Raw genomic sequence first — 15,231 nt, forward strand, 5'->3', positions numbered from 1 at the left:
TGTGTGGACTCGGCCTTGCTGCTCAGGTGGACGTGAAGCTGGTGCCAGAGGCAGGGCGGTGGCTGGGGCACCGTCCCATCCCCATCTGGTGGGACGGGGATGCTGTTGGGCCTGAGTGCTGGCGGTTCCCACTGTCTCCTGAGCGATTGCTCTCCAAGACTTGTCTTCAGGGTCTTCTGTCCCTTGTACTCATCGGGGCCGCTCCTGCGCCTCCAAGGACTGTCTTCAGTCCGTGTATTTGGCATCTGTAAAGGGAGGTCAGCCTGGCATGGCCTACTCCCGAGGCCCCTCCACGGTGAGCTAGGCGTGCCCCCGCTTCCACCCACGACGTCACGGCACCTGGGCCGCGTCTCTTCACACGGCTCGCCTGCAGGGATCTGACGGCTGGGAAGTAGTTCTGGTAGAGCAGAGTCGGAGGTCACACTGTGGCTGTAGTGTGCGCCTCCCAGGGACAGCCTCCTGCAGACAGGGTCAGTGGGGCGCTTGTTCAAGGGCTGATGGGAGAAACAGCTCTGTGCAGAGTGTCTGCCCTAAAAGCCCCATATGTTGTGACATCCCTAATGAGATGACCCGTGTGATGTCGTTCGGTGGTGACTGAGAAAATCCCAGGGTGGGCACACGGGGCTCTGCCTGGTTACGTCTGCTGAAGTTCAGTCGTGTGCTCGATTACAGTGGCTTTTCTTTTTTTCCTGTTTCAGTGGCCTTGTGGGTTTATTTTACAGGTGTCCGAAATATTTAAAAATGAGCAAAATTAAAACTAAATGTGCAGTTCTGTGTTTTTTTTATTTCAACGCTTCTTTTTAATAGAGAAAAATAACATATTTACATAGTTCTGTGTTTCTGCTGATGAACAGCTGCTCGTGTCTGTTGCTGACAACCCCTGAGCAGCTTGTATTTTCACTGTTAAACCTAACATGTCATTTGCATGAAGTTCACAGTTGTAAGCTAAACAGATTTGTGACTTAATTGTGGTACAGTCCTTACTGAAATCAAAACACAGATGTAGAGAACTCTGCCGCCCTTCCTGCACGCTTTGTCAGCAGATGTGCGGCCCTTCATAGTTCTGCCCTGGGGGGTGACTCTCCCTTGGGCTCTCCCACTAGACCCACGGCATGGACGTGCATGGTGTGCCAGGCCCCAGGCCGGGCAGCGAGCAAGATGGTGAGAGTTCCGGCCCAGTGGAGCTCGTTTTCCAGCAGGGGAGACAGATGCTAAACAAGATGGGTGTTTAGCCTGGGTCGTAGGTTAGATATAAGGGCTTTGTGATAAAGCAGGAAAGGGCAGCAGGGACGTGGGTGCTGGTGGTGGGTGTGACGGGTGAGGAGTGGCTGGCCGAGGGGCAGGTGGACTTCGGAGGGTGAGGGCTGAGCTGGTGTGTGCCTGCCCAGCTGGGGCGGCCTCCTTAGACGGCGGACTGAGGAGCCACACAGGGAGCCTGAGGGGCGCGGAGAGAGGCTGGCTGGTGCTGGGCGCCAGGCACGCACCTTGAATGAGTAGGGAACCTTCAACGGGCTTTGAGCAGACAGTGATGCTGAGATGGGCTTTAACATGATCCCGTAGCTTTTAAACATTGGCAGTAATTCTGGGGCAAAGGCAGAGCAGGGAGACCCAGGTGGGGGCCAGTGCGTGGGTCCAGGTGTGCAATGACAAGGCCAGAGTGAGGACAGCGGGAGATTCTGCCTATAGGTCGGATGAGAGAGGAGAACCAAGGCCCAAAGGTTCTGGCCTGAGCACCTGGGGTGGGAAGTCTGGAGGTGTCGGCTGGTTGTGGAGAGGTACGAGTTCAGTTTGGATTCCTTCACGTTGAGACTAGACACTCCGGGGAAGTGGCCTGGAGGCCGGTTGTCACGTAGATCTGGAGTTCCTGGGAGAGGTCGGAGGTGAAGTGGATTCTGAGCCGTCAGCAGATAGATGGTACTTCAGTGTGGATGAGAAGAGGTCCAGCGCTGAGCCGCAGGGAGAGGGGATAGTCTGACCCATGGTCCAGGAGAAGGGGCACTGCAGGGCAGGGCACGGCAGGGCGTACCTGCGCGAGTAGTCGTGGCTGTGGATGCCCATATGCTGTAGGCTGGGAGGTGGATTGAAGTCAGGATTGAAGAAGGCTCCCTAATTTTTATCCAGATTTGATGTGCTTGGCCTCATCCGTGTACTTATTGCTCTGTTTTAGAAAAACAATATCAATAATAATAAGCACAATAAGTAATATGTACTTATAGAAAGTTCAACAGTCCAGGGGCTTCCCTGGTGGCGCAGTGGTTAAGAATCCACCTGCCAATGCAGGGGACACGGGTTCAAGCCCTGGTCCGGGAAGATCCCACGTGCCGCGGGGCAACTAAGCCCATGCACCACAACTACTGAGCCTGCGCTCTAGAGCCCGCGAGCCACAACTACTGAAGCCCGTGTGCCTAGAGCCTGTGCTGCGCAACAAGAGAAGTCATTGCAGTGAGAAGCCCACACACCCCAATGAAGAGTAGCCCTGCTCGCCGCAACTAGAGGAAGCCTGCACACAGCAACGAAGACCCAGCGCAGCCAAAGCTCAGCAGTCCAGAAGGATAAAGGATGAAGGTCAGGTTGTTTTATCTGTACCCTTTCCCTCCTGTGTCACCTTGGTTCAGTGTGTATCGTTCCAGAGCATCTCGTGTGCATTTGCACACACGGACACGTGCCTACACACGGACACGTGACTACACATACATGCAATTTTCCTCTTATGCTCCCTTCTGTTAGTACTGTGTTCTGGAGACCTTTCCATTCACTTGAGTGACTGCGGTGTCTCAGGTCATTTACTCTACCAGTCCCCTGAGGCTGAGCACTCGGGTGGTTGATCTGGGTCGGTGGGCTCTTTTTCCGCCGGCACCCTGGAAGACGCTCTCTTCACAGGCTTGTTGTCATTGCTGTTTAGAGACATTATTGAACAGTAATCGCAGTCCAGCTCCTTTACGATATTAAGACTGGACTGTCTCCAGGATTTCTGAGAAATGGCGAATTTCATTTGCCAAACTGGCATCCACATGCATCGTTCTGTTCCAGTTTTCTTGGGCTTGTTGCCCTAATTTTTTTCTGTTCAAACGTTCACTGTTAGCAGAATTTTAAATGACTCTTTATCCTGGCAGTAGAGTCATTTTGAGTAAACAGCTTAGATAATTGTGTGGTGTCCTCATTTGGAAGAGGGTAGGAGTCAGGATTTTATGGTGAGCTCGGAGTATTTTCTTAAGTCACTCACGGAGCTTCTAGAAATCAGGAAAAGCTTAAGTTGGGCACCTGAGAACTTTCCACCAGCCATTTGTGAGAGACAGGTATTTAACCTGGGACGTGTGGCCCATGGCTCATGGGGTGAGTCACGGAGGTTAAGCCTGGCTGCATGCTCCAAAATGTGTTGTTTTTAGAGCAGGTGGTTGGTGATTTTCCTTTGGTGTAAAGGAAGTCCGAGGCAGGCAGTCCAGGAGGCCAGCAGCAGGAGGGCAAGGAGGAGGAAGGGTCCAGGAGCTGCCCCGCACTGCGTCTGCGCTCACACCCCATTGGCCAGAGTGGGTCACGTGGCCACGGTGTGCTGCAGCAGCGGCTGTGCTCTCTGGTGGCCCCGTGCCCTGTGAATTCGGATTCTTGTAACACTGAGCATCAGGGAGAGCAGGTACTGGGGTAGGCAGCCAGCAGTCTCTGGTAATTATGAGGCGCTGAAACTTGGCAGGACTGTGTCTGTGCTTTTTTCCTGGAAAAGGATCTGTAATTTTTTAAAAAGTAGATCCTGAAAGCAGTGTGTGACCCTAAAACGTTTTAAATCCATCAATTCAAAGGTGGGTAGGGTGGTATTATCTAACTGAGGGCCACTGCCTTCATGAAGGAGTCCACTGTACCCCTTTAATAATCCTTGCTTTGGTTCTTAGTTTGGAAAAAAGACCAAGTTATGGCCCTAGTGGCTTTGGTCTTTGTACCAACCACAGTTAATCTGCTCAGAGGTCACCTTCAGAGGACCCAGGTTTAGAATAACCCCGGTAAGGCCTGCTGGGCCCTCCCAGCTGTAGGTCCTGCCTGCCTCTGAGTCCTGGGGCTGCGGGTGAGGCTGAACGGGTGCCAGGGCTGAGAGTCGTACTGCACATGAGGGAGGTCGGAGGTGAGGATTTCCTCACGGTGGACGCCTCAATATTTAGTTGTCTGACCATTTTTAAAAAGTATTTTTACTTTTGAAAAGCTGATAAATGTACATGATAAAAAAAGGCAAATATAATTTCCTTTCATCTTTGTGCCCCAGGGATAGTGTGTGCATGTCTAGCTTTTTTTTAAGTGTGTTGCACACATTCTGCCCCATTTTTGTTCATGTAATACTGCATCTCGGGAGTCGTTCCTTAGCTCTGACTGGTCCTTCTAGACCAGCAGTCCCCAGCCTTTTCGGCACCAGGGACCGGTTTCATGGAAGACAAAGTTTTGCACAGATGGTGGGGGGAATGGCTCAGGCGGTAATGTGCGTGATGGGGCCATGGGGAGCGGCAGGCGAAGCTTCACTCGGTCGCCCGCCACGTACCTCCTGCTGTGCGGCCCGGTTCCTGACAGGCCACAGACTGGTATCAGTCCGTGGCCTGGGGGTTGGGGACCCCTGTTCTAGACTGTTGCCTGGTCTCTCATTGTTCAGCTGTGCCAGGCTTGTTGTTTTAAAACAGCATTCAGGTTGCATCGTCCATTCTTTTGCTGCTAAAAGCAATGCCTTGGTTTTTTGTTTCTCTGGTGGGTAGATATTTGCACAAGCGTGTGACTCTCTGTGCTGGGAGGATTCCTTGGTGGGAAGGTCAGGGCCGGGCAGCAGCACTTTGATGCCTGTTGCCTATTGGTCTTCAGAGCTAAGCTCCCATCAAACGTGCACAAGAGCGCCTGCGTCCTGACAGGCCTCTAGCACGCCTGTCACACTGAGCGGCTGGTTGAAATTTGCATTGAGAGGTCGTGTCTTCTCGTGCTTAAAAGCTTTGCGACTTTTTTCCCTGTGAATTTACTCTCATTCTTATCCTCCTTTTGATTAGCTTTATTGGTCTTTTTTCTGTTGCTGTGAAAGAAGGAAATTAGCTCTTTGGTGCATGTGTAACAAGTGTTTTCCACTTTGTTTGAATTTTGCCTTAAGAAAAACCTCTTTATTAAATACAATACAAATAGAGAAAATCATAGTTTTGCCTGTTTGTTGTTGTCATTGAAGTCTCCTTTAATTTATAGGGGCCTTTTTGACGCCGCCCCTCACCCGCCCGCCCCCCCCCCCCCCCCCCCCGTTTAATGAATTTAAAAATATTTCTTTTTCAGCCCATGGACGTGGTTACCCTTGTTGAGGGTCATTTTTTCCCACCTTTTGCCAGGAGGAGCATCTTTGAGTTGGTTTCTGAGTCCTTTTGGTACAGCCCTGATGTCTTTGATCACTTCCCTACATCTGGGATGACAAGATGTTATCTTGCATATTCCTTGCCTCAGATGTGGAATTGGCCATTTCTCCAGGAAGCCCTCATCTCTTGGTGAGAGGCGGTATTTCACAGTGGAGGCTGTAGGGAGGCACGCTGCTCCTGGATTCAGCTCCTGGATTCTGCACACACGCCTGACTTCATATGTCCAATTCCAATACATGCCTGGAGTCAGATCCGCAGCCCCGAGACCTCTTCTGCCCGACATCTGGATCTGCTTGTCAGGACATCGGGAGTGACAGAATTGGAATATCCTGTAGATCCTCATTTGCGCGTGGAAAATTCTCGGAGGGAATTCCCACGCCACCACCCAGTGTGATTGTTAAAATTGTTAAAATTTGTTTTGTGTGTATTCTCCCAATTTTTCTCCCCATTTCTAAGCAGGTAAATTGTATCTCCGTTGTCAGAGCATAGAGCCGTTGCAGACTGCTTTCTCCTTTAGTCTCGGTTCTCCATGTAAACGTAGGCTGCTCACCACTGACCAGCTCATATGTTGTCTCTCCAAGTGACCTTGGTTTTCTGAATCTTGTTTTCCAGCAGTTTCTTCAGGAAGGGTTTCTGGGAGTGCTGTTCTCTGAGTGCGTTATGTTGGCACAAGTTGCTGCCTGTGTACCTGAAGCTCACTTTGTCTGGGTGTAAAGGCTCCCGTTACTTTCCTCGAGTGTCTTGTGTGTGTGAGTCTCCCTTCTTCTGCTGTAGTTGGATAACCTGCCCTGCCCCCCACCATTTTAAGGTGTCCAGTATTTTTGTCTAGATGTCTAAAATAACTTTTCTTTTTTTCTTTAAATAATTTTACTAGAATGTGTCTTGGTATTGGTTGTTCTGCCTGCCCTGCCCCAGGTTTATGGTGTGTCTTTTTCATAAGTAGTTTCAAATGTTTTCTCCTCATTTCTGAAGAGTTTTTTCGGATTTGCTTGTAGTATTCCATTTCATCGCTTTCCTTTGGTTTCCTTTGTAGAGTCCCCTATTAAACATATGTTGCATCCTCTTTGCTTGTCAGCTACTTTTTCTTCAACTTTTTTCTTTCATTTCTTTTTTTTTAAATAAATTTATTTATTTTATTTTATTTATTTTTGGCTGCATTGGGTCTTCATTGCTGCACGCGGCCTTTCTCTAGTTGCGGCGAGCAGGGGCTGCTCTTCGTTGCGATGCGCAGGCTTCTCATCGCAGTGGCTTCTCTTGTTGCGGAGCACGGGCTCTAGGCACGCGGGCTTCAGTAGTTGTGGCTTGCAGGCTCAGTAGTTGTGGCTCACAGGCTCTAGAGCGCAAGCTCAGTAGTTGTGGTGCATAGGCTTAGTTGCTCCGCGGCACGTGGAATCTTCCCGGACCAGAGCTCGAACCTGCGTCCCCTGAATTGGCAGGCGGATTCTTAACCGCTGTGCCACCAGGGAAGCCCCCATTTTGTTTTTCTTACGGTGTAATTTATTGTATTTACTTGCTCTTGGATTCCTTCTAGTTTAGCCTTCATTTCCAAAATTATTTTCCTTATATTTCTAATCTTTTCTGAGTTTTCCCCCCTCATTTCTGAGTTTTTCTAATGCTGGTTTATGGTTAGCGATACCTTATATAATTTCTTTCATGAGTATTAGTTTGTTTTGAAATATTAAGATAGCGTTTTCATCTCTTAGGGACATGTCTTTCTACCATACTTTAACTGTCTGTAGTGATGCTACTTTGCTCCTATTCACTTTTAAAATATATCACCTTGGCATGAGATTTGACCTCAATATTTTCTTTTGTTAATTTTCTGTGGAATTGATTTTCCTGGATATATGGAAGGAAGGCTAGATTTAGAATAGCTTTTCTAATTTCCGTGTCCTAGAGCTCTATTTTCTGTTGTTTTTAGAAAGTTGTAAAACATGTGGTAGCTGTTTTCTTGCGCTCTCCCGGCTCTTCTCCTCTCCCCCCCGTAATTAGACTCTCATTCTCCCTGTCCTGTATGCTTCGTATTCTATTCTAGTCATTTCTTTCCAGTGTATTTAGCGCAGGAGGGAGCTTTGGATGAGTAGTCTTTGAGCGTCCGTGGCCCAGAATGTTGGCCTGTGGCCGTTCCGCAGCTGCCCTGGTGTTTGTCTGCCCCCAGTGGTGCTCACCTCCTGGGTTCAGCCACTGTTTCCAAGCAGACCCGTTTTTTCCTTCTCGCTGACCCCTGCTTCCTCCTTGCTGCACCCTTGAGGACCTCGTGCTGTCAGTGGTTTGCCCACTCGCTCCTGCTCTGGGGCTCTTCAGGAAACACCCGATCTCTCAGCTTGTTACAGACCCTGACCTGGGTTCGCTGTCCTCATTTGAGAGATTAAAAATCTCTGTCACTGCCATCCCTCCCCAGCTGGACTTTTGAAGGGCTCGCGGCAGTACCTCTGCGGGCCCCCCCCCCCAGTTGTTTGTCTGTCACTGCCACCCCTCCCCAGCTGGACTTCTCAAGGGCTCGCGGCAGTGCCTCTGCGGCCCCCGCCCAGTTGTTTGTCATCGGCGTCTGCTCTGGAAAGGACGTTTGGTGCTTTCGTGCTTTCCTCAGTCTCGCGTGAGGTGTCTAAATGGCGGTAACACACCTCGGCCATTTGATGGACTGCACCTACGTGAAGGTGTTGTGTTCGTTTTGTGAAGGGAAATTTAAGGGAGGAGCTTGGCTCCTTCTGCAAATGGCTGTCCCTAAGAAATCCTGGCGCTGCTACCGTTTAAGCTGTAGAATTTAAATCTGGCTTTATAGGATTTACGAACACGTGTGGAACCTGCGAATTTAATTTTATGCCTTTGGAACGTAGCCATTTAAAGGAGCTGTCAGTAGACTCCTGATTGAGACTAGGTGATCTGAAACTCTTAATACAGCTGCCCTGCGTGGGCATGGTGGGGGTGGGCACGTGCGGGGCAGGCGCTGTGCTGTAGAGTTGGGTGCCCGCTGTCCGCCCTCAGGGAACGTGCAGTCCAGTTGGGGAAGATACATTACTTCTTTCATAAATACTTGTTTATAGGTAATTAAAATATAAAGTGTAGAATGATAAAAGTATTATGGTGGCATTGATTCCTGATCTCCGGGCATCCTGTCTGCAAGTACTGCATTTAGACCTCTGTGTTGATGGGTCCTATTTGGAGTGACGTGGCCTCATTTCTGTCTTGGAGAAGGTGTGTCTAGGCCTAATCAGAGCGTTTGAGGATCAGGAAGAAAGGAACGCACTGTGTTGCAGATGTGGTACCACCTCTGTGGCGGCAGGGTGGTGGCGGACAGGCCCCGGGCTGGGGCAGGGGGCCGGTGCTGGGCTCAGTCCTCCCAGGAGCTGCCGCTCTCTGCCTGCCTGAGGGGAGGATGCCGCGAGGAGTGGAAATGGGGTGAGGGGACAGCCTTGGCGGAAGGGTCCTTTTGGGTAAAATTCGGGAGGTATGTTTTCAGTGTTCTCCGGGGTGTGGTGTGTCTAGTGGATCTGAGAGCCGGCAGGGGCAGGCGAGGGACAGGACGTGTTCCGTGGGCAAGAAGGGGACCCAGGGACGTCTGGCTTGGGGTGACGCGTTCTAGCTGTCTTAGGAAGGTGACTTATGAGGCGGTGTGGGAATGGACTGGCGAGGTGGGGACTAGTCTGGTGCTGAAGGACAGAGGCAGCGAGAAATGTTTGGGGGCCATTTCTCAGTTCTCAAAGGACACTAACCTTTTGGTGGTTTGGGGCAAGAAGAACCCTATATTTAAAAAACCCACAGGCTTCTGGTGTCCTCTTGGATACAGAACGTGGCTAGCAGTTTCCAGCATTTCAAGGTCAGGATCGTTCATCTCCCTCTCCGCTATCCTGGCTTTTGTTTTTAGGTGACAGAAACCCCGTGCCTGGTGAGTCTGATTCCTGCCCATTGACCGGCCACTCTCCTCTCGTCCTGGATGATGTCAGAACAGGACCTGGCGGATGTGGTGCAGATCGCCGTGGAGGAGCTGAGTCCCGACCACCCAGGTACACAGCGCGGGCATAGGGAGCCGGCGCTCCCCCGAGTCTGTAAAAGCCCAAAGCGCTTCCACAAGTTTCCTCTCCCTTCAGTAAAGCAAGAGAAAAAGCGGTGCACGCCCCGTATGAAAAACTCGGACCAGAGCGCGTGAGCTCTGTCAGCCGCATGCCCATCCCGGTGGTCCCTCCGCCTCCCCTCGGCCCACCTGTGCACCACACGTGGCTGTCCAGCCTCGGCCCCTCTTCCTGCCCTGCCCCCAGCTCCCCTGACTCCCCTTTAAAGCCCCCTGTGGTCACATCTGGGCCTCTTCCGCTGCTGTGGACAGTCTGCCCTGCACGTGGACACCTGCGAGGTGTTCCATGCACGCTGCTCCCTCCTTCATCCACCTCTTCCCTGGGGACGCTGTTAACATCGTTAACACTGTTTTTCTTTTAAGTACACCCTGCTACAAAGGTCCTTGCTGCGTACTGCAGCAAATACTTTCGTAGGGTAAGTTCCCAGAAGCTGAACTGCTGTGTATGTTCAGAGTTTTGGTAAGACACACTTTATCCGATTATCCTGTGAGGTAACTTTCCTGCCCTTTTGCCAGGGCTGGTAATTTTCCTTAGTCACGTTAAAGGCACCCATCTACTTTGGAACCTTAACTAGATATTAGACACGTTATAAGGGAAACCCTAAATTTCAAGAACTTCATCTTGAACTACTTCACCTATGAAATACTTTGTTAGCACTTTATTTTATAAAAAGATTTCTTAGTAAGGGTCCTCCTTTTTTTTTTTCGTAAAGTTTTATATTTCTGTTAAGTTTGAAATAACAAGCATATACAATTAAATCACATAGTGTTTTGGTTGTCTGGTTATTCTTTCTGGAATAGTAGAGTTGAAATGCTAACTTTTTTCCCCACAGAAAAGAGAATTTTCAGAAATCTCATAAGAAAGTATGAAGATGTCTATCTTGTGTGATCTCTTTGCTGTGTTAGTTGAGAAAGCTTCACTGGGAAAGTAGTTATATATGGAAGGGTGGGTAGCACGTGATTTGGGGATTGAACAAGCAGCCACAAAGAGATTGGGGCACCCTTTCACGAACGCTATTCTTTAGTCAGTTTTTGTCATTTTGCCTCTGAGTTGTTTATGAGAAGCACTGTCACCTGGTAACTGGCAAGATCAAGACCTGCCAGATCCTTGAGCCAAGTCAGGGTGTCTGAATGTAGCTGTTTAACCCCAGTTTTCTCTGTGAAAGTGAACCAGTTTGTTTAGAGCGAGAATGTGAAGACTTGACCTCATTTAGCACCCCACCTCAGAAACCAGTGAACTAGAAAACACGCAGTGCTGTCACTGTACATCACAATTTTAAAAACAGCTGTTCATATTTTGGTGGGTGGATGACCGTTTCTTTAGAAAACACTCACACTGCAATGCTGTAGAAGAAAAATATTCCAGTTATGTAAATTTTAAGCATTTTTAGAACTATTAACATTCTGACAGTTTACTTCCCAATTAAATTCTCTCTCTGTAAATTACAGTCCAAGGAAGGGTTAGAGAAGTCACTTCTGATCCTGGTGGTGTTCCATGTGGGTTCCTTAACTAACTGGGAAGTATAGCTGTGGCTGTGTAGTGAACACCTACTGTGTGCAGGGCTCCCTGAGGCCTCCGTAGACAGGAGGCCTGCCATCTCTGGCCCCAGAGGGCTCCCCCAACACCGGCAAGCACTGTGCTGCATCCCACATGATTGTCCTGAGTGGATTTAAGATTGAGATGATTTTTTTCCTCATTTCTGAAATGTGAACTTTGTAAAACTTAAACCGTATAGTCAAGCAAGTAGAAGAAATGAAAGTTTCCCATAATCCTAGTGATAGAACTGCTTTTAAATTATTGGCATGTACGTCCTTCCGTTTTTTTCTGATTTCCATTTAAAATCAAAATGCTTAGGTTCTTGTGACTTTGCACGCACTCACCACATGGCTGCAGTCTCTTTGCCCATCTGCACACACGTACGATTGTAAATTTCATCGGGCCTGTCATTGCAGGTGATCGTGATGGCTTTAAAATGAACACTGAGTTCTTTTGTCTAATTTTAAAAGTAATGCATGCAGAATGATAAAAAACAAAGTAAGAAAGGACCAAGAAGAAAGTAAACTAGCAGCCCCGCGGCCCGTAGAAAGTGAGCGCCGGAACCCAGGTGTGTGCCCCTGTCCCCGCCACGGGCTGTGTCTCCTTTCCCTCATCTGCTCTGCTGCCCTTTGCTTACAGCCTGAGGTGCTTCGCTCTGCCAAGGGCTCGGAGTCTCCTTCCTGTAGTTACAGGAAACCAGCTGTGTGACCCTGGTCAAGTCGCTTAACCTCTCTGGACTGGATTTCAGCAAGTTAAAAGGATCAGACTAGCGGTTGCCGGAGTCTCCCCGTCCTCCCAGTCCTTTCTTAATTACCAGCGTCCAGTGGGAGTAGGTAGGCTTCGATGAAGGTTCTGAGAACCTGTGTTTTGCACTTGTAGCTACGGATTTTTCCTTTTTTACCTTAATGACAATTCATTCCCACACATTTCATGGAGGTGTTTGAGGTGTGGAGACACAGTGTACTATGCAGGGCCCTCTGGTAAGCAGGATGCTTCTGGCATCGTTGGCCCGTGGCTGGTTTCTGTGAGGTAGAGCTTTGGGTGACAACTTAGCTCTGGAAACCAGCTTACTGGTCTCGCCTGGGACCCCTGAACGGTTCACGTTAGAGTCGCAGGTCTGTTCAGCGTCTTTACATTTTAGAGTTTTGCGACGAATCACCTGGCACATACAGGTGTAAAGGCACCGGGTTTGGGACCATGTGGTGCTGGCCTTGAACTTGGGCCAAGTTGCTCATCCGTGGAGAAGCCCTGAAGACCCCTTGGAAGGTGCTGGTGGGAGGCCTTGATTTCAGCCACACTGGCCGGGGAAGCAGCTTTCCCTGTAACTTAGCGTGTTACGTTGGAGACAAGTTTGATGATTAGCACCTCAGAAAATGTAATATTCAGAGAGTGGCTTTGATTTTGGAATGAGGTGGCCGGCTGACAAGACTTTATTTTAAAGTCGGGAAGAAATCATTATTAGCGATTGGATTCTATCAGAAAAGGGAAGCCGGATAGAGCGTTGAGTGAAAAGCCTGCTGTCTCGGTGTGGGGGTCAACTCAGTGGCGCATTAGTGAAAAAATTTATCCGGTATCTCAGTTTTTCTTGAGATTAGGGAGAGATCCTGTTTTCGGCCTGACTGAGAATTTTAAGTTAAACCTGTAAAAAGTAAAATATGAAGCAGGTTGTGCCATTTCTCATGTCACCTCAAGGTGACCCCTCTACACTTCAGGTGTCAGAACTGTTTCCTGTCTTAATATTAAACAGCTCTGTAAAACTTTTTGAATTAAAGTGTTTTTGTCTCTGCCTTTAATTTTCAGTTGTATTGGAGAATCATGTAGTGACAGACGAAGATGAACCAGCTTTGAAACGTCAGCGACTAGAGATCAATTGCCAGGATCCTTCTATAAAGGTAAAAATATTAATGTATGTTTTTGTTTGTATCTTATGTGGGGCTGCCATAATGAATTATCACAATGCGGGGCAGAGCGGGGAGCACCTAAAACAATAGAAATTTACTCTCTCACAGTCCTGGAGGCCAGAAGTTTGAAATCAGTTTGTCACCAGAGCTGAGTTCCCTGTAGAGGCTCTGGGGGAGTGTCCCTCTTGCCTCTTTCAGCTCCTGGGGGCCCCAGGCGTCCCTTGCCTCATGGCCGCTTCCCTCTAGTATCTGCCTCCGTCTTCACGTGGCCTCTCCTCCCTGTCTGTGTCTCTCCTTTTCTGTCTCTTATAAGGGCAGTCTCATTGGATTTAGGGCCACCCTAACCTAGGATGACCTCATCTTAATTTGATTACGTTTGGAAAGATACTGTTTCCAAGAAAGGCCACGTTTGTAGGTTCTGGGGGTGAGGATGTAGACGTATCATTTCTGGGAGTCACTGTTCAACCCCCCACGAATGCATAAAGGCGTGACGTTTTCCCTTGAAGAATCACATGGTTTAACTGGGATCGCTGCCACATGAGGCCTCGTCCTCCGTAGACCCGTGGACCTATCGTGCACGGAGGGAAAGTGCACAATTCCTGTGGCGAATATTTTCTACTAGTGATGAAGCACTTTTGTGCCTATCGTTTAAGTCACCTGAATTTTAAAGTTTGCTGGATGGGGTCTGGGAAACCACAGAGTCAGTCGTGGGTGATGGCTGGTTCTTGGGTTTGCTTGTTTGGTCTGCAGTTTGCAGAGCCACGGAGATAAACACCAGCACTTGTGAGAAGTTAGGACAGCAGTGCAGAGAACCAAAGCGACTTCTCCTATGCCCTCTGCTTCTGTAGGGCTGTGTTTAGAAACATCTGGCTCATCTTTTTAACAAGGAGAAGCAGCGTGAGCTTAAAGATACGTGGCGTGGTTTAAAGACACATTCAGTTAAATTTCTATTTCATACTAATGGATAGAGGGCCGCTGCTTCAGTAACCCCACATTATGTCTTAAAATAAAGTGCAGTTATAATTTTATCACAAAAGAGGCGTGTGTGGTAAACAGCACAGCAGTCAGATGTGGATAAGGTGCAGTGAAAGCGCCCCCGCCTCAGCCCCGTCCCCTGGTCAGCGAGCAGGACCTCGGGCCCCGGCTTGAACCCGCACCCGTGTGCTAGGAAAAGTGTGCTCACCAGATTGCCAGAGCTCTTTATTTTTTTTTTCACTTTAAATTGGTTAATTTAATTTTTTAATATATCTTTATTGGAGTATAATTGCTTCACAATGCTGTGTTAGTTTCTGTTGTACAACAAAGTGAATCAGCTATACATATACGTATATCCCCATATCTCCTCCCTCTTGTGTCTCCCTCCCACCCTCCCTATCCCACCCCTCTAGGTGGTCACAAAGCACTGAACCGATCTCCCTGTGCTATGCAGCTGCTTCCCACTAGCTATCCATTTTACATTCGGTGGTGTATATATGTCCATGCCACTCCCGGACTTTGCCCCAGCTTCCCCCTCCCTGTGTCCTCAAGTCCATTCTCTATGTCTGTGTCTTTATTCCCGTCTTACCCCTAGGTTCTTCATGACCTTTTTTTTTTTAGATTCCATATATATGTGTTAGCATACTGTATTTGTTTTTCTCTTTCTGACTGACTTCACTCTGTATGACAGACTCTAGGTCCATTCACCTCACTACAGATAACTCAATTTCGTTTCCTTTTATGGCTGAGTAATATTCCATTGTATATATGTGCCACATCTTCTTTATCCATTCATCTGTCGCTGGACACTTAGGTTGCTCAGAGCTCTTTAAAAGGAATAGATTTGGATGATTTTTGGTTAATATCCCTTGTATATAGAAGACTTATTTAAAAGTACTATTCTCTGCCTTTCTTTGTTTTATTAATTTGTGAAGTTGTGTTATTAGTGTATTCACAGTGATGTTTGTCCAAACTCCAGGCAGAATCACTTCTAATTCAGAATTAAGACGATGAGGTTTCACTGTGTTTAGGGAATTTGGGAGCCGCATGGTTGATGCCTTCAAATTATAAAAAATAGTGGGGTCATCGGTGATTTGATCTCAAGACTTCAGCCAGCGGCTAGTGGTTGTCACGACGTCTTAGGTCAGGGTGGGCCTCGGGCGCTGCCTCGATGTCACTCTCAGGGGATGGGCCGCCCGCGCTGTGTCTCCACATGACCCTGGCACGGCCTGCCGTGCCTCCACGGCCCGTCCTCCTGTGGGGGAGTCAGCGGAGGGTGTGGGATTTAGCCCTCTCCCGTATGTGTTAGCTCTCCCGCGATGGGACTTGTCAGGGGGGTGATTGCTTGAGACACAGCAGGTTGTTGGGACAGTGTGTGGGTTTTATTTACAC

The 15,231-nt window shown here is 48.7% G+C and overlaps 1 protein-coding gene across 9 annotated transcripts in view; it reads left to right on the forward strand.

Moving 5' to 3' along the window:
- Positions 1-15,231, forward strand: part of BANP (BTG3 associated nuclear protein) — a 118,853-nt gene that overhangs the window by 16,926 nt on the left and 86,696 nt on the right. For all 9 annotated transcript variants that reach the window (XR_009537107.1, XR_009537108.1, XM_060131020.1 and 6 more), the window contains exons 2-3: positions 9,223-9,361; positions 12,764-12,855. Coding sequence is in view for 7 of the 9 variants with exons in the window: in XM_060131020.1 (XP_059987003.1) it covers positions 9,292-9,361; positions 12,764-12,855 (162 nt within the window). In the remaining 2 variants the exon portion in view is untranslated. The remainder of the gene's footprint in view (positions 1-9,222; positions 9,362-12,763; positions 12,856-15,231) is intronic.

The sequence above is a fragment of the Lagenorhynchus albirostris genome, chromosome 19 (genome assembly GCF_949774975.1).
Source record: "Lagenorhynchus albirostris chromosome 19, mLagAlb1.1, whole genome shotgun sequence".
In the NCBI taxonomy this organism is placed as follows: Eukaryota; Metazoa; Chordata; class Mammalia; order Artiodactyla; family Delphinidae; genus Lagenorhynchus; species Lagenorhynchus albirostris.